Genomic DNA, 20,155 nt, shown 5'->3' with positions numbered 1-20,155 from the left:
CAGAAAAGTAGCCATAGACAATATGTAAACAAATGAGCATGGCTGTGTTCCAATAAAACTTTACTTACAAAAACAGATGGTAAGCCATATTTGGCCTGTAGGCCATAGTTTGCCAACCCCTGCTTTAAATTAACCAGAAGCCTTTGTTAAGCATATCATGTATCCCTAGTCTTGTACAAAACTAGGGATATATCCCTTTTTTGATTTAAAAAGAGTTTGAGGTTCACTCCTCTAAGAATCTTTCCTTCATAAATTGTATCCTCTTCATAATCATTAGCACAAGCCCTTCTATCTCCCATGCCTCTTAACCATGTCAGAAACACTGTGTAATCATTGGCTTTATCTCCATATATGTTCGTGTTAGTTATCTGTTTGTTTGCCTTGTCTCTCTCATAGAATAGAAGATTCTTGAGGGTGGGCATTTTGTCTGATCATTATTATATAGCCCCAAACACTTAGTACAACTTCAGGTACCCAGTGTATAAACATCTATTCATTAAGAACATACTTCATTTTTAAAAGGTAGGAAAAAGGAGAAAGAAAACATAAACACCAGCCATTTGTTTAATTTTACTTTAGTTATAAAAAAGAAAGTCTTGATATTGATAATAAGTCATACCTGATGCATTGAAGGTTTTTACTATAGTGATTTTGGTTTTTTCTGCAAAGAAGCAATTTAAATATTAGAGCAGAATTGTTGCTTGTTTTTAAAAAACAATTTGCCATGAGTATCATTTTAGTGAAGTGCTAAGAAAATCATACTGGTGACACCTTTAAAACCCTATTGGTCATCTCAGCAGCAGAATGAATGGGAATCGTACACACGGACCATATAGCACTGGCATAGGGTGGGTCTGGGATTTGGATTCCTATGTTTACCCAGTTAGATCACATCCATTACACACCCCACTGCTTGTGTAATTCTACTGCAGTTTCCATGCACTGCTGCTAGACAAATTAATGTGGACTTAAACTTCAGATATGTAGAATTAAGTCACTATCAGGACCTTCACGTGATAGGTTGTAAAAAGCAGGTGATTCAGAATAAAAATTCATGGAAACAGTAAACACAGGAGCTAAATATTTCTACTATACTCTACAATCAAGAAAGTGTCCTGCTATTTTCTTTAAGAGTTAATACAATGTTATCCCCATTGTATTGACAGATAAAACTACTCTCAGAGAGATTGAGACTATCCAACTACAGTCATACGATAGGCTCACAGCAGAACCAGGACAGAACTGTTCAAAGTCAATGACTCACAGGCAAATATTAACATACTCTGAAGAAGCAAACCTTAGAAATATCTTCCTAACACACTTTGGGGACAGAGCTCATGGTTCATTTCCCAGATAATGGAGAACCACGTTCAGAAATCCTTGCTATAAGGATGCCCAATTAGAAGAGGCTGTATTCAGGGCACAGATTTGCAAAGAAGGTCTGTCTCCTAGGGTGAGTAGCAATTTCTGAAGAAAACACAAAGCTCAGATCTTGGGGAAGCCCTTATGAATGATGACATTATATTGACAGTTACAGAAACCTCATTTGTGTATATATTATTGATGAGTTTTTATTTCAATGTGTGACTGACCCATGGGCAATGATTCATGGTAATTATAGATGCTGGTAGCATTTTGCATGATCATTAAGAATCCTTTAAATATATTATTTTGTTTGCCCTGATACTTCCCTTTCCAGAGCAAACAAAACTCAATTGTGAAATGGACTTCTGGTTCTAGTAACAAAAGTGCTTTTGGGGAAAAATGTTCAACCTCACTAATAATCAAGAATGTAAAATAGAACCTAAGGTATTGAGAGAAAGATCTAATAATATATGATACAGTCTCAGCTCTCAACAAAGGTACAGTGACACAGAAATTTTCATCCACTGCAGGCAGGAATGTTGCTGGGTACAACCTTTCTAGAAGGTAATTGGGCAGTAGGTGTCAAGGGCCTTAAAATATTCATAATGCTGACCCTTTAAGTCCAATCCTTGGCGTGCATCCTACAGAAATCAGGGATGAATGCAAAGACGTTGGCACAAGGATGTTAATTGCAATAATTTCTATTAAAAAAGTAGAAACAACTTTAATGTTCAACATATGGTACACAATGGAATATTATCAAGTCATTAATAGTAAGGGACACTGGAAAACACTTATAATTTAATATGAAGTCAAAAGGGAAAGATATAAACATCTATGTAAACTATGACTATTTTGTAAAAGATATATACATATATATATATAGTGTATATGTATATATGATACTGAATGGAAATATACCAAATTATTAACAGTAATAGTCTTAGGAAAGTAACATTAAAGATGATTTCTATTTTCTTCTTTAAATTTTTCTATATTCTCCATCTTTTATGAGCTAGGATATATTACCATTATAATAAAAAAAATAACAAACGTTATTTTAAATGGATTGCTATGGCTATAACAGTTTGGAAGTTCAGGAATGTGGTGACAACAGAATTATAGTTCAATGTCAAAGTAAAATGAGTAATAAATCACCAGTTGAATGCACGGGAAGCGAGCAAGGAGATAACCTTTACTAACCCAGAAGACCACACAAATGAGAAACCCAAGAAGCCACAGAAGACAAGCTATTATATTTAGAAATAACTTGATATTACCTGTTTTGTTTAAAGTAGATAATACGCTTGAAGCAGCATCTGAAATACAATAATAAAAATTAGCCTAATAATTGGCATGATTTACAAAAACATGCATCTTCCTAGGTTCCTTAAACGTTTCGCTTTTCCCAAAATCCTGAAGAAGTTAGAGAGTTTTGCAAAAACCAAGTGACATTACCAAATGTATTTGCTGCCCACCCCCTCACCACTCTATCCATTGTCCAACCCCCCGAGACAATTCCTGAGCAAGAATTCATTCCAGGAATTCATTCATTCAAAATGTGTTTCCTGAACACATTATGTGTCTAAAACATAGCAACACTCCTATAATTGTTAGATTTAAATAAACCCACTTATATTGTTTAATATTTTGTCCCTTTTTTTCTCTATGATAATGAAAGTCCCTAAGGAATATGATATTTCCATAGTTAATACTAACTTTAATATTGAGCCCTGTGGATGTGTAATACATTTTTAGCTAATGGTACACTCTTATAAAGTAATCTTTAAGTAATTTTAGTTTAAATTTGGAGTTCTTGAACATTATATTCAACTAACTTTTAGGAAAACCTCATTTTGATCTTGTTTCACTTAAAATCCAATTAAAAATCTATTCTATTGGTATTTCTTTAAATGAAAATCATTCTAGAATTTATTATTCCAGATGAAACTTCAGGAAAGAAAAAAAGCATGCATTACATTATCACACTTAATAATAAAACCCACATAAAATGGGATCCAAAAACTACTGCCAAAGCTATTTCGAAGATGTTCTTTCACTGTAAAAAGTAATTGCACATAAAAACGATAAGGTCTGGTCCTTCCCATTGGATCAAATATGAATTTAAATCAGTTTTGATCAGTGTGAGCTGCATCTATGGTTGTTCAGCTCCTTAACCACCAACCACATGGTGAGAGTTTATTTTAACTAAGGGATTGTGCAAAGTGTTAGGTTTTGACCGCAATAAGATGGAAGGCTGTCTACCCACGGAGGGGAGGGAACAGAATGTGCTGCCCTGCTCATCTCCCTCCAACATAGCACAATTCTTTGCCCTTTTCTCTAGTATGATGAAGAAGCCAGGTTTTTTTTATTTCATACTATTTAAAAATTGATAAAGTCATCTGTAAAAAGACTGTCTTTGAACACTCCGTGCCTCCAAATCCACGCTGAATCATATTGAAGTCACTGGATGTGCTTTTCACATTTAAACAATCTGTCATATAAAATGTGGTGGCATTGTGTTGGAGAGCAAGAGAAATAAGGTACTCAAAATGTGATCGATAGAGAGTGGTGGAGGTCTGTCCTCCCTCCACGATAAGAATGTTATCATTTAACCAGAAAGTTTAGGTTGCTCTCCAGGGACAGTTTTTGGGTTTTTTTTTTTTTTTTTGGTTATTTGAATATGGAAACCTTCAACACCATTCATCATACTTCTATTTATATTAAGGGTTATCAATTTTCACTTGCTTCAGAAAACTTCTTACCATTTAGGCTCGTAGTTTCAACCTCTTTTGTCCCGAGGAAAAAAACAACACAAAAGTATAATTAAATAAAAAACTTAACAAATCGGGTTTAAATTTTTTCAAAATCTTGCCTGGAGTACCATTGGAGTAGGGGACAAAACCAATAAGAGATGATTCAGCTGCAGGAGAAAAAAAAATTTTCAAATTAATATTTTGAAATAATTATTTATTGAATTTTAAAGAGTTAGAACTCTTTTTTTTTTGAAGGGGAAGATTTTCCCTAAGCTAACATCTGTTGCCAATCTTCCTCCTTTTTCTTCCTTTTCCCCCCCAAAGCCCCAGTACATAGTTGTGTATAGTTGTAAATTCTTCTAGTTCTTCTGTGTGAGCTGCCACCACAGCATGGCTACTGACAGACAAGTGGTGTGTTTCCGCACCCAGGAACCCAGCCCAGGCTGCCAAAGCGGAGCGTGCCGAACTCAACTGCTAGGCCATCAGGGCTGGCTCGAGAGTTAAAACTTTTGAGATATAATTATGAACAGAAGTAGAAAACATGCTATCAGACCACTATGTAGTTAAATCTGCAAGTCCCATAATCACTCAGTGAGTATACATTTAATCAGAGAAATTGTAGAGAAAGAACCCAAGAGATGAAGTGAGTGCAACTCTTTCCTTTTACAAATAAAGAACCTGAGACTCATGATCACAGAGCCTGCTCCTACCTATGGAATATTGTGGAAAGAAGTTTAGTAACCACAACAAAATATGAGACATACTACTTTCAAAATTTTTCAGCCAGAGAGTTCTAGGAAACGTTTTCTACTTTAAATAATTTGTCGAACTACAATTATGAAACACATTGACACATTGGTGACGTTCTGTTATAATGACGCCTGGCAACTCTTCCCATAGTGAATTTAGGATTTAAAAACAACAACGACATAGCTATCACTCAATACTGTACTACCTAACACAATTTCCGGGTAAGTTATTTTAAAATATGGCTGCTATTAAGACAATCAATCAAGTTATAAATTTCCTGTGGAATAACTCCACTTACGCTAAGAGGCTACTCTACTACACACATTTTGCATGTTTAAATATTTAAAAGATCCAATGGCTTGACCTCTAAGTATATACAGGAAAAGTAAACATAAACATTTTACAACTAAAACAAGCTTTGCAGTAGGGAGCCTGATATTCAGTGGGTAAAAACAACATTTGGGTGTGTGAAGGCGCTTGGCTGGTCTGTCTGTTTTAGACCGCTCATGCGTTGGCTAAAACACACACCCCCTGTCTGTCCTAAATTATTGCTTCCATATTTCGTCATTTACTACATTTATTATTTTTTTTTGTAATTACCAAGGATATTTCTTGAGAAGTAAGACAGTTCCAGAGCAGTAAGATTCAAAGTGTGGACATGGGATCCTTTGCTCTTGGAGCAGAACAAAATAATTGGCCAAAGCTAGTTTTTAATTAATGACTGTTAATTCTTCAGAATACTGATGAATGGTGATGCCATCCAGAAGAGGCCTGTGGGCACGGCCGCCCGTCAGTCCCTGGATGCGCACTGGCTCTTCCCTTCCAGTTAGTGTAGCTCTCCCCAGGGCACCCAGACCCCATGCTGCAACTGGAAGCAGTGTGTGCCTCCAAAGCCCCGTACCCCACTCCATGCAAACAGGGTTTTGCAAAGATATCACCATGATTGAGTCTGATGAAGGCTACTGTGCCAGAAGAAAAATACAGTGGCTCATTTTACCCTAGAAGCTTAACAACGAGGGGGCAAATTTGGCCTGGGCTTTGGAGACTTGCAGTCCTGGGTTTGAATCTTTGCCCCATTACTTAATAACTCCTAATAATGATAGTTATTACTTATTGAGGGTTTACTCTGTGCCAGGCACATGTGTTATCTCATTTTATCTTCACAACTACCTGATGAGGCAAGCACTGTTATTCTCCCCAATTTACAAATGAAGAAACTGAGGCACAGAAAAGTGAAGGAACTTGCCCAAAGTCACACGGCTAGCAATGGAGGTGGGAGGATGGTGGCCAAATTCAAACCCAAGTAGTCTGGCTCCAGAGAATGTGTGAACATGAGCAAGTTTTATCCTCTTTGACCCTCGATTTCCTCATCTATAACATGAATATAACGATTCCTATGCTGCCAGAATGGAAGCAGAATGAGATATCTGAAGACTCGGGCATATAGTATGTGTACAGGAACTAATAGCTATTATTATTAATTTTATCTAACTGAATGAATTAATAACAGTAGAAGCTCATTTTCACACAACTAAGGAAAGAATGTGAGTTGACTCACTCCTTACCATAAAAGATTGTTCTGTAACATATGGGTTACCAGAAAGAATACAGAAGTAGGAGTCAACGAAGCCACGTGCTGCCTCTGTGTGATATGGGGCAAGAAGCTGTATGACCTTAGATAAGTTACTCAGCCGTTCCAGGCTTCACTATCTTATCAACTAACGGATGGGGCTGCACCACTTTATCCCCGAGGTCCCATTCCAGCCAGCTGTCTTGAATGCAGGTTCCGTACCTGATTCTTGCCAAGATGCGTCCTAGTTATAAATTTCTCTTTAATTTATTTGCCTTCCCATTCTCCTGAGTGCTAAGCCCTTAGAAGCCTTTCGAAAAATATTCGTTCAGTGGGGTATTGAGGAAGTATATTTAAGACAACACCTCACCCCTCAAATACAAGAACATTTGGCATGTTTATGTGCTCGATACTCTTCAGGAGTCTTGTGAACTAGAATACTAAAAATAACGTTGAGGAACTTAAGCAATTATTGTAATGAAAACCCACAATTTATTCCCCAGCTCTGTCCAGCAATGTGGGGGGATCAATATGCCAGTCCTCTTGTCTATGTTTGCTATTGATTTTTCAAGTGTAGGTTTAATGGCAGAATTTAATTAAGCTTCATGGAAGAAAATAATTTTGCTGTATCTGATTACATGCTATATTGCATGGAGAACTTTTAGAATGTTTTCTTTGGGAGATGAACATGATAAGGTCTACACAAAAATCAAAATATAATGATGTACACCTGAAATTTATATAATGTTATAAACCAGTGTTACCTCAATAAAAACAAAAGAAAATAAAAAAATATTTTCCTGAAATTCCCCAAAGTCATGAAATAACAGTCTTACCAGATGGTGATAACAAACTGGAATTATCAGCATTCTCTGTTGAGGAAAAAGATGGTTTAAAATTAGTTTAGTTTGTGCATGAATTTGTAAACTGAGTTGCAAATAGCTACCAAAAGAGGGCAGTATGTTAATTTACTATTATTTTCAACAGCCTAATCAGTACTTCTTTTGAATTCTCTACAAAGACATATCTCTGGTGAAGCAATTCTTCCAATTTAACTGTCGACAGTGCTCTATATATTTTGTTATATAATGGTTTAGTACATTTTAAATTAAAAGTGATGACTAAGAACTTTAGTTGTTGGCTAATATTCATTAGAATTTGTAAAAGTAAATGCATATGTCTGCATAAATTAAACTTTCATTAACCGTGCTTCTTTTTATACCTATTAGCACAGACTTTATACCTATTATTCCTCTTTCTTATGAGTTAAACTGGATGAGATGCCTCTGGGCATATAAACTACCAGAACTACTGTGTTATTTATTTTGGGAGGATGCTCAGAGTCCTTAAAAGAAAGGTAATTCTATTTTTCCCTCTATGAAAAATAATACACACTTACTGGAGAAACTTCAGAAATTATAGACAAACAAAAAGAAGAAAATTAAAACCACCTATAATTTCACTACCCAGAGATAATCGACATTAACACTTTGGTATACATTCTTTTCTCTTTCTAGGTGTGTATGTATATCTACATATGTATATAGATATATGAATACATGTGTATATGTGTATATATGTATTTATATGTATGATAAGAAAGGTCATATCACATAAACTATTTATAACCTGACTTTTCTCATGACAGTATATCCTGAACACTGCTCTATATCATTAAACAATTCTCCACAATACTATTTGTGATGACTGCATAGCATTCATTGATTAGATGTACCATTAATTTATACAACAGATTTCCTTTTTTTTTTTTTTTGGTGAGGACGATTAGCCCTGAGCTAGCATCTGTTGCCAATCCTCCTCTTTTTGCTGGGGAAGATTGGCCCTGGGCTAACATCTGTCACCATCTTCCTCTACTTTATATGGGACGCCGCCACAGCATGGCTTGACAAGCGGTACATAGGTCTGTGCCTGGGATCTGAACCTGCGAACCCTGGGCCGCCGAAGCAGAGTGCACAAACTTAACCACTATGCCACCGGGTCAGCCCCACAAATTTCTTTTTGATAGGCATTTTGGTGTGTAGAATTTTTCATGATTACAAACAATACTGCAATAACTCCTTCTGTAAACTTTTGCATGCATACGTGGCTACTTCCTTCAGAAATTCCATGAATTTTGATTGCCAAAATACCCTACAGAAAATGAACCAATTTATACTATCCTTTGCAGTACCTGAGAGTGTTATTCTCCCAAACTTTCACCCACATGGGGTGTTATCTTATAAATTAAAAACTTTTTTTTTAATTACACAGGAATGGTTATTTCCATGGTGGTATCTTGAGATACTATTAAAAGGAAAGAATAAGTATGTTTGGAAACTAAAATTGCATGGTGAAACATACCTGGTAGCCTCCAGGAGCCTATTTTCCTTAAATGGTGCTAGGGTACTGATTATTTTCTGGGATAATTAAAACACAATTCTGCTTGAAAGCAAGACTGAATGAGTGCTCAAGTTCCCAATTACCCTGCAATCAACTAGGCAAATGTACACAGGTGGTTAGTGCCTTGATGCCCTAATTTAATTGGAATTGTCTCATTTTAGTCTCTGTCCTTCAATATATCTCTGACGCTACTTTAATATTCCATTAATCAAAGAGTCTGTTGAGTTAACAGAAGTTCAATTTTTAAAACACTCTTGGGAGCACCATGGGAAATCAGTCATTCACACCTTAGCATGGATTAATTCCAATCGGCTGAATTCTTCTGATCATGTAGCAAAGACAAACCATACTGGCCCATGTTGAAAAATACTAGGATGAATCAACATTCAATACGGGCTACTCTGAGAAGTAGTACACTTATCAGTGTGGGCAGGTGAGGTGGAGTGGGGCAAGAATGTGGCACAGGCAGGGAACAGCATGAAGGCACCAAGGAAGACCTGAGTACCAGAGAAGAGGGATGGAGAATGATGTTGAAGGGCAACAGAGGCTAATACTGCTTCCTTTACAATTTTGCCCAGTGGCTGACCATAGCCACCAAAGGTTCCAACCTTCTCCACTGCTAAATCCTTTGACCAGAGCTGTGTACTCACAGGGAAGGGGGCTGATTTGAGTTTCACCTATTCGTTAGACGTTAGAGGAAATGGACAACCCAAGGGTAGTAGGAAAGCCAGAGCAGATAAGGAAGTTTCCCGGTCAGCCATCTCTGGGTAGACAGGTTTGATAGGCACGGACATACAATCAAGATGTAAAACCTGATCAAAAGGTAGATCAAGGGCTTGATCAGCCCAGCCCACAGGCAGAGCTGGCCTCTTCCATCATGGAACCTACACGGCTCTCAGCAGGGATCTACACTGATGAAGGGAAGGAATCTGGTAAATAAAAGCCAGAGATTTTTAAATTGTTATTGTCTGCTTTTTTTCCCTCTTTGGGCATTGTTTTTCTTCTAGGGGCCCAATTGCTCAGTGACTAACATTTTATTCACTTTTTCTGTCTCTCATTACAATGCTTCACATCATTCCTCCTGGTCCAACATAGAGATGTCCCCATAGGCCTTACATTTTCTTGAGTATCAGCCTCTGTTTCTCTTGGGTTCTCTCCTAACTCACTTCCCATTTGTTACAACCAAAGAGGTGGTCGTCATTTCCAATGAGTCATATATTTGAGCTCCATGCCACTCTTAGAACACAAAACATTTCCATTGTTAAAAAGATTCATAAACAAAGAAAGAAAGAAAGATCATTTAAATTTTTCAGATTTTCCTTTGGAAACTTACAAAGAGCAAATTTTAAAGCATTATTCATTCATTGAAGTCTCAATTTAAGTCAATAAATAAAATTATTGTGATCTGTCTACAAAGTTTACTCAGCATGACTCCCTAGTGATTTTTTTAAAACAAAGTCCATATATTCCAATTATGATGAGCAGGAGTTTGGCGTGCATAAGCTTAGAATGGAAGCCAGACAGAGGAACTGGAAACTCAAGAAACTGGCCCCCTTGATGGAGTCTCTTGCCCTACACCGCCTCCCTGACATTTTCTTTCAAAGTTATTGCCACCACCACCCAAACTCCCATCCCACACGGCCAAGTGTGGTCTGAGCAATGCCCTGCAAATGTCTTACCGTCATTGCCTCTCCAACTCCATATACCCAAGAACTCATCCCTCATCACCCCACATCATTTCCATACCTGATCAGTTCTTGAATTTGATACTATTGCTAGTAACACCAGTCAAATAATTTAAGCTGGAAACTTCAGTGTATTAGTTTCCTGTTGCTGCTGTGACAAATTACGATGAACTTAGTGGTTTAAGACAACACAGTTTGGTTATGTTAGAGTTCTGTAGGCCAGAAGTCCAGTACGGGTCTCATCAGACTAAAATCAAGGTGTCAACAGGCTGTGTTCCTTTCTGGAGGCTCTGGGAGAGAATCTGTGTCCTGCTTATTTGGGTTATTGGCAGAATTCAGTTACTTGCAGTTGTAGGACCAAGGTCCTCATTTTCTTGCTGGCTGTAAATTGAGGGCAGTTCCCAGATTCTAGAAGCCACCCACATTTCTTGGCTCACGCCCCAATCCTCCATCTTCAAAGCTAGCAACAGCGAGAAAGGGTGTGTGTGTGGGGGGTCCTTCTCACACAGTATCCCTCTGACTCACTCTTCTGCCTTTCTCTTCCAATTTTAAGCACTCGAGTGATTAGATTGAGCCCACCCAATCCATGATAATCTCCCTATCTCACAATTCTTAACTTTAATTACAACTGCCAAGTCCCTTTTGCCATGTTGTTGTTACATGCCATCAGGTCGGCTCTGATTCCTGGCGACCCTATGAATGAGAGATGTCCACAATGTCCTGCCCTCAACAGCCCTACCCAGCTTCTGTAGAATCATGCCTATGGCTTCCTTTATAGAGTCAATCCATCTCATACTTGGTCTTCCTCTCATCCTGCCACCTTCTACTTTTCCCAGAATTATTGTCTTTTCCAAAGAATGCTGCCTTCTCATGATGTGCCCCCAAATTATGACAGCCTCAGTTTTATCATTTCTGCCTCCAGTGATAATTTAGGCTTAATTTGCTCTAGGACCCACTTGTTCATCTTTCTGGTAGTCCAGGGTATCCGTAGAGCTCTCCTCCAACACCGTATTTCAAATAAATCCATTTTTTCTCTGTCAGCCGTCTTCACCGTCCAGCTTTCGCACAAATCATAGTAATTGGAATACGAAGGTGTGGATAATCTTGGCCTTAGTCTCTAATGACACCTACTTATACTTCATGATCTTTCCTAATTCTTGCATTGCTGCCCTTCCAAGTCTCAGTCTTCTTTCAATTTCTTGGCTGCAGTCTCCATTTAAATTGATGACTGAACCAAGATAAACAAAATCTTAAACAATGTCAATGTCTTCACTGTCATGTAAGATAACATGCCATGTAAGGGAACATATTTTCAGGTTCCATGCATTAGGACATGGACATCCTTGGGGAGCCATTATTCTTCCTACCATACTCAGAGATCCAGTTTTTTTAAAATTATGGAGAAAATGAGTTGCAAGGAACCGCCTTTATGAAGATAAATCCTGCAGGGGTTAAGTGAAGGGCCCAGAAACTCAGAGTTTGTTTCAGCAATAGAGCTGAGTCTACAAACCAAATGCTCACTCTCTGGCCATTGCTCCTGACTCCTCCCCTTCCTCACCTCCCCCCTCCATATCCAGTCATCCATCCTGTGCATTCTTCTCACTATAACACGGGGCTGTTGCAAGGATTAAAGAGAGATGATGTATGTGTGATAATAGCAATAGCAAATATTGATTGATGCTTGCTATGAGCCAGGCCTAACACACTAAGTGCTTCATACACATTTTATTATCTAATCAAACAACAACTCTGTGAGATATGTGAATTCATTAGCATCAGTCCTTCTTAGTGCTTGAGAAACTGAGGCTGGGCAAGGTTTATTGACTTGTTCAATGCCTCACTGGTAATTCATTATAGAGCTGGGATTTGAACCCAGGCAGTCTGACTTCAGAGCCTATACTCTATCCTGCTTCCAATCACAAACTCTGTAGACCATAAACTAGTATATAAATGTCGAGCATTATTATTAATATTCCCTAATCTCTCTCTCATCTGTCCCTTCCTCCCATGCCCACTGCCCCCTTGTAAACCCAGGCCTTGATCGCCTCATACATGAGTAAAATATTAGAACCCTGGAATCTTCTAATTGGAAGGGATTTTAACATTCTTTGCATCCGACTTCTCCCCCAATGCAGTAAGCCATCCACCAAATGCACAGCATTGGCTCACAAATCCACTTCAGCTCCCAGACAAGTTCTATCTTGCCCACACAGTGGGAATCACACTGAACTTTTTGAAAGTTTAAATTACTCACCAACATTTAAATATCAGGAGATTTCAAATAAAATTCCAAATTTTCACCCTTCCAAAAATGAAAGTTTTAGAAGATGACCCCTTTATGTGAGCTCTCCAGTCCGCTAAAGCATGCCCTGGCTGCAGAAGCTGTTGGAGGTGGCTCTCTCCTCTTTATATCTTAAAGTTTATTCATTAACTACACCATTCACTGAGAATTTGGACATACACTATTGGGCATTGTTACTTAACTTTTCCACTATATGTCTTGTTTTCCCAATTAGATGCTAAGCTGCTTGATGCTTTATTTGTTATCCTCCAGGAATCCAGCTCAGTGCCTTGTATCTGGTAGATGTTCAAAATATTTTTGGATTGACTGATGATATCACTAAGGAGTTTCTATCAGTCAGGGAACAGTCAGGAACCCACGACAGCTAGTTCAAGATCAGGAATTTAATACAGATATTGTAAGGGGTCAGGTCCCTGTGATATAGAGCACAGCAGGAGAAAGATGGGGAATGGATCTGAAAGCAATGAGGCAGAGTCCATGAAGGAAAGACTTGGGAATACTCTGATGATTATTCAGAATCTCAAGTTTGGAGTAGTAGTTATAACTGCCAGTCACAGCAGATAGACTGCTTAACAGATCTTATAAATGTATACTAAAACAGCCATTCAAATACACATCACAAACAACATCAAAAATTCAGCGATCATGAGCCCCCGTTGCCTACAACAGTGACCTCAATAAAATACCCTTTATTGACTTTTCCTCTTTTCCTAATGCCCTCTCCCTGCTCTCTCACTCCTGATTCCTTGGATCACCTCTCAAACAAACTATCTGCACCCAAGTCATGCGAGGTCATGTCTGAGTGTTTCTGAAGTTTTCATTTTTCTCCCCACCATTTGATACTGTAGGAGATGTAAGACAAAACGTGAGGCGACTGGTTGTCTTAAACCTGTGACGGTGGTAATGCTAATGCGTATTTACTTCCAACACATTCGCCCCAAGTTGGATGGGAAAGATAAAAGTTTAATCTTCTAAGAGTGGATCTAAAAAGGATATGACATAGCCCCCCTTGCATGACTATTTTAGATCCAGCTGAAACTTCTAGCAGTGCTTCTCTGGATTGAATTACTGTTCCATAAAGAGATGATTTGAAACAAGGTGCCATGCCTAGGCACGCTTATATGGGATCCTCAAGCAAAATAATATTGTTTCATTATTATATTGGCTCTTCAAGGCTTGGGACAACAGACACTCTTCCAAGAACTATATTTTCAGATTTTACTACATAACCAACAAAATGAATGAAAACATTTCTACTTTGGCACAGCCAAAATGTGTTTACTTGAGCTGTGACCATTTCATGTAACACTGCTCAATAAATACTCTGACATAACGTTTTTATTAAATGATTAATAATGACATCATTAAAGAAAACTTCAGCTCCTAGCTGATGGAACTTCCCAAAGTGCAAACCATCAGCAACTCTAGGTGGGCCTTGCCAAAATGCCAAGAGGGTGAAATGTGTTCTTGATTTCCCACGGCCCCTGGTTCTTGCTCTTCTCCCACCCTCACATGGTACCACCCACCTGTCCCCTTCCCCCTTTACCCCTCCAGAACTGATCTTGGCTCTCTCAGGGGTTTATGGACCATCCCTCCCTCAAGGGTCTAAGCGATGCATTTTGGAGTGTCCATAAATTCCCTGAAATAGAATCCAAATTTATGGGTGTATTTATATGCATTTTTTTCTGGGAAAAGTAGAGTCCCAAAAGGGAGTCTATTTTGAATTAACAAGCATTTATATAGCATTACTATGACCAGGCGCTTCATAAATAATAACTCCTTTAGTCCTCATAACAACCATATGAGGCAAGTTATCCCCATTTTACAGATGGGGAAACTGAGGCACAAGGAGGCCAAGTAACGTGCCCAAGATTACTAGCAGAAGGGCAGAACTAGGATCTGAGCATAGGCTCTCCAGCCCCACTACACTGGGCTGTTTCTCTTCTTGGGCTGTGGTCTAAAAAAATCAAAGAGCCAGTGACCTACTGGCTGTCCACTCTGCTCCACCAAGAGGGATGTGCACTTTAGGAAGGATGAAAGCATTGAAATAAACATTTTCTGACAGGTGGGGGATACTAGGGCATCATCCCTCCTTCCCAGTGCCCTTGAACTTAGACACATAGACGGTAATCTAGGCTGCTGGTCAAGGCGCAGATAATGGAGCACCTTGGTTGTGCTTTTCATTTTAAGATGCTAGCCATGATTTGTGTTCACTCTGCTTCCGAAGACTGGTAGCTTCTGGAGCTACTTCAGGCTGATATGTAAACGTTACTTAGTGCTTCAGGGGGCGAGGAGGGAGGGGGGTAGACTGGCATTTATTGAATACTTACTACCCTGGCATTATACCCGTGCTTCTTCATGGAATCTCCCCACATTCCAGTGAAACAGACGACCCTATACCCAGACCTCATCTCCTCCTACTCTCCCCTCTCTCAGCCACACTGGCCTCCCTGCTGTTCCTCCAACACACTGGGCATATTCTGACCTCAGGGCCTTTGCACTTGCTGCTCCCTCTGCCTGGAACACTTTTCCTCCAGAGAGCCCCTTGGTTTGCCCTGGCACCTCCTTCAAATTTTGCTCAAATGTCACCTTCTCTAAGAGGCTGATCCAGACCACTCTATTTAAAATCCCACCACTTTCTCCCTTTGCCTGGCCCTTCCCATCCCCTTATCCATGGTACTCCATGCCATCTAACAGGTATGTATATATGTATGTATGTCTTTATTTATGGGTGTGTGTACACACACACAGCTCTAAAAGTGGATATCTCCTAATATTTTATGCCCTAGACTCTTCACTTGCCTGACCATAGTCCCAGCCCTGTGTAATATATATAAAACGTTCTTTTACCTCCAAGAACCAATTTTCACTTCCATGGAGGTGATATTGCCCCCACGGAGAATGCATGCTCTAGGGTCATCTCCATTTCCTCCCTTAAGCTGAAGAGATACAGCTTAAGGAAAGCAACATTTGCTTGGGTGCCCCTCTCCTCCCTGATTCCCACTAGGGTGTAGGGTGACTCTGCTGTTAGTCAGTTGACATGTTCTTTCATGCCAAAGCACCTGTAAATTATAGGTTAGTGAGAGCTTCTTGTGGAAGAGTTAAGTGCAGAAGCACCTGGAAAGGTGGGGGTGCAGGTACCAGTGGTTAGCGTATGGAGAGTTTTCTGGTCTCCCTTAGATCGTGCCACTCTTTGCCAGCTCACAGTCAAGCAGTGACCACTTGGCATCTTAATTTAGGTTCTTTGGGGGCACAGAGCCTAAGATAAGGACTTGAGTGCAAAATAGCCTCCCCATTCTCCCCTCTCCCAAGCCCCTGGCACAGAACCATTTTTTTTTATATAGCTGTGAAATAAATGAAGAACGTGATCTGAAGTGGGAAGGTCAGAGAGCAGGCTACTGCACTAGATTGGGCAGGACATGACGAGGACTTGAACCTGTGCTTGGGAAGCTGGCATGAAAAGAGAGGTTCAACAGACACTTCTAAGGTAAGATGAGAGAATTTGAGGGGTCACCAGGATGTGGGGGTGAGGGAGAAGCAGGAGTCAGCCTGCCAACAGTTAACCTATCACATCCCAACAGTCCCTGTGACATTGCCCTGAATCCCGCAAGTGTGGTAGGCAGGTTAAGAACGTAGACTTTGAAACCCAGAGAGCCTAGGTCCAAATCCACCACTTGTTAACTATGTAACTTTGGACAACTTACTTAATTCAACTTACTTAATTCAATTCAGTTTCCCATCTGGAAAACAGGGATGAAGGCAATCATAATGGGACATACTGCATAGATACTACTACTACAGTATTGACAAGAACAGTAAATACTGCTCATGTCAGTAATTAATATGATGCTGTCTCTATCCCTCATTTTCCTAGTGACTTTTCTAAAAATGATTTCTCCCTTCTATTGAGCAAGACTTCCACTCCAGTTTCTTTTCTCTTTATATTATTTGCTTCCAATTTTCAAAACGCCCTTGGGATCACTTTGGAAACGTGAAGAAAGAGGCAGAAGTCAAAGGGTTTCAGAGGATTTGGTGACCATAACTTATGTTTCACAAGTTCTTGTACAAAATCAAGACTCAGCAAAGTTTCAGGGAAAAAATAGAAGGCACAGCTAATCATGATGTTATTAGGTTGTCCTCTAGTGGGATATGCTGTCTCCTTAAGGGTCATAGGCTGGCTTCCAAAAGTTAACATTAATTTCTTTTCTGATTATAATAATAATGTGGGTTTCTGTGGAGAAAATTCTAAACCAGAGAAAAGTATAAGGAAAAGCTTAAAAAAGATACTCATAATCTTACCACTTAAAGATCATGTTGGCTGGCTGTAAGGATCTTCAGAATACCTTTGGGCTACTTGCAGAACAGAAACAACTAAATGGAGCCTTGGGAGATGCTAGCATCATGTTTTATTTAGAAGTATTAACAGATACAAAATTGAGCTCATTACTTTCTAGTATGTGTGGTGGCTTTGTAATGTAACATCGTGGCTAGGCTGAGCTACATTTCCCTGAATTCCCTTTTCTGTATGTTTCTGGTTAGGGAGGGACATGAGAGGGCTTCTTGTGGGAGATTTGGGCGGAAGTGGAGCAGCAGCCATTTTGTAGCTCCCACATGTTGGCAATTATCAGCTGCCTCACTTCATTACTATGAGGAAGCTGCCAGCCTGCAACTGGTCCACCTTCCCCTGGATCCTCCTTCGGCTTCTCTGACTTCTGGGCCAGGTGTGTAATTTTGTGCTGAAGGGCTTGGCTTCTGCAGGACATCTATACCACCAAGGTCACAGGCAACAAGAACTGATGTGGGTTTCAGTCTGTTTTGTGGCTACACTTCATGCTTGTGGGTGCCAACTTGTTCGTGCTCTCCCCCATCTTACATCCATCCTCCCTTCCCTACTGCCTGCCCACCATAGATGTCAAGTTCTAGCGTCAGATGTGAAGACAACAGCTTTACAGAGACTGCTTAACCAGCTCCCACAGTTGTGTAAGGTCAAATCCCTGTGACAGATTCCTTAGTGTGTTTGTGTGTGTGTGCACACTCATGTGTGTGTGTCCATAGTGATTCTCCTTCTGTGATTGAACCCTGACTTACACAGTACGAAATAGAAAAATTCTAAAGCAATTAGAACAAATGGTCTATAGCTGCACTGTTCAATACAGCAGCCACAAGCTAAATATGGCTATTTAAATTTAAATTAATTAAATTAAATAAAACTCAAAATTCAGTTCCTCAGTCATGTTTCAAGTGCTCAGTAGCCACGTGTGGTTGGCAGCTACTGTATTAGGCAGCACAGATGTATAACACTTCCATTATTGTGAAATTCTCTATTAGACTGTGCTGGTCTCTAGTGATAATGGCTAGTGTTTACTGAGTTCTTACAATGTGTCAGGTGCATTACAGGCATCTGTTTTACACACACTAACTCATTTAATCTGCATATAACTCTTTGAGAGAGGTACTGATACTTTACAGATAAGGAAACTGAAGCACAACGATTAAATACCTTGTTATGGTCAGAGTTAACAAATGGCAGAGGTAAGATTTGACCCCAGCAAGTCCAGAGCCTATAGTCTTAACCTTATGCCACACTGTGAGGGTCCCACTGGCCGGGCTTGGAACAGAGGGAGTGCGTGGCTCTGGTGGAGCCTCCTGCCCTCAAATGACTCTCTCCTGATTGGACAGTGAGCATCTCAGTAGTGACCATAATGGACTCCCCCAGTTTTCTTCGATTTTATGAACCTGGGTTCTTATATGATCTCAAGAAAGAAAGGATGCCTACCCTGCCCCACCCCACCTTCCAATGGCAGAAGAAGATGTACCTAGTGGGAAGAGTCATAGTCAGATGTATTAGTTAAGGTAAGGCAAGTTGCCACAATAAATAAACCCTGAAATCTCAGGGGCTTAAAAAAATAGAAGTTTGTTTTCCATGTGTAAAGTGCAATCAGCAGCCTAAAGTGGAGGGCAGGGTGGGGCACAGAGAGGGATGTCAGCTTCATGCAGTCATTCAGGGACCCAGGTTGACAGAGACACTGCCATCTTCAACATGAAGATTCCAAGCTTGCTCTGGAGAGCAACATCCAGCAGGCAAACAGAGAAAGAGAAAGACTGAGGGGAATCAGGTGGGAGATTTTTAATGGCTAGACTTCCGCCAACATCCATTGGCCAGAACTCAGTTACACAGCCATTTCCGCTTGCAAGGGAGGTTGGGAAGTGAAGTCTAGCTGTGTGCTAAGGAAAAAATAAAAATAAAAAGTTTGGTGACCTGCCAGCCATTCTCTGCCACATTAGATTTAATTTGAGTGCCATGGAGTAATTAATATCCACTAAACTAATGATGGGACAAAATTAATGCTAAAATCACGCTCTGCAGCCACCATTTTCTCTCTTGTTCTTTGTCATGATATTGACAAGGTCAAAAGTCAGGAAATCAATATGAATCAGAGGAGGAGGAGTCCTTGCCACTTTGAGGCTGAATGAATTCCCCTCCTTCTTTGTGACTCACCTCCCCAGCTTTGCTCCCAGCAAACATCCATATCATGGTTTTTCCATGACCCTCAAGTGGGACTCTCATGTGATGAACCAGTTCTGTAAATAGCTACATACTAGTAAAAGCCACTGAGAAAGGTTGGAATTATGGATATTCCTGCTGCATCCTACTTAGTTGGAAAAGTTGTATTTTTGAGTTTCTTCTGTTTGAAGCAATGTAAACCTTAACCATTGCTGTAGCACTTCTGAGTAGAGGATCCTTAGCAGGTCCCTAGGCGTTTGTATGTCAGTGGCTCCTATTCTAATGTCTTCTTATGTTGTCTTTGGCTTGTCATGAGCTTTGAAAGTCTGATCTGGGATTCCTCATTTTTAATAATGTGTAACTCTTGACTTGGTAATCTTCTCCATATAGATAAAATGCCCATGTCCATTTATTTCCAATGTATGAATGAGCATGCCTCCTTAACTAAGCTTTAAATGTGTTTAAAAGACTGGGCTCTTGAGGGAGACTAACTTGGGTTCAAATCCTGGCTCTGCCTTGAGTAAGTTTCTAACATTTCTCTGCTTGCATTTCTTCATGTGTAAAATGAAGATAATTACTTTGAATGAAATTATATCACATTCATAAAGTATTTTATCACAGTTCCAAGAATAAGTTGTAATTATTATTAATTCAGACTATATGATTCTGTGTCCTTGGATAAAGTTTACCTTTATGTAACAAACTGTTTTTTTTTAATTAATGCAAACAATGTGATATCAGTAATTTGTAGAGGGGCATTTAAAAAATCATGAAGATGGTTTGTTTCCAAGATTTGCATGTGTGTGATTTCCATTCTAACTA

General features: G+C 39.5%; 1 protein-coding gene across 5 annotated transcripts in view; it reads right to left on the bottom strand.

The window, feature by feature from the left end:
* Positions 1-20,155, bottom strand: part of ADGRG2 (adhesion G protein-coupled receptor G2) — a 133,510-nt gene that overhangs the window by 38,292 nt on the left and 75,063 nt on the right. For all 5 annotated transcript variants that reach the window (XM_087427655.1, XM_087427659.1, XM_087427658.1 and 2 more), the window contains 5 exons: positions 7,278-7,313; positions 4,250-4,288; positions 4,131-4,154; positions 2,646-2,684; positions 620-661 (listed from right to left, as the gene is read on the bottom strand). In XM_087427655.1, coding sequence (XP_087283781.1) covers positions 620-661; positions 2,646-2,684; positions 4,131-4,154; positions 4,250-4,288; positions 7,278-7,313 — 180 coding nt within the window. The remainder of the gene's footprint in view (positions 1-619; positions 662-2,645; positions 2,685-4,130; positions 4,155-4,249; positions 4,289-7,277; positions 7,314-20,155) is intronic.

This window comes from Ceratotherium simum, chromosome X (genome assembly GCF_057802395.1).
Source record: "Ceratotherium simum simum isolate JZ-2026a chromosome X, ASM5780239v1, whole genome shotgun sequence".
In the NCBI taxonomy this organism is placed as follows: domain Eukaryota; kingdom Metazoa; phylum Chordata; class Mammalia; order Perissodactyla; family Rhinocerotidae; genus Ceratotherium; species Ceratotherium simum.
Note: the sequence above shows the minus strand (reverse complement) of the source record. Positions and strands in the feature narration are given on the sequence as shown.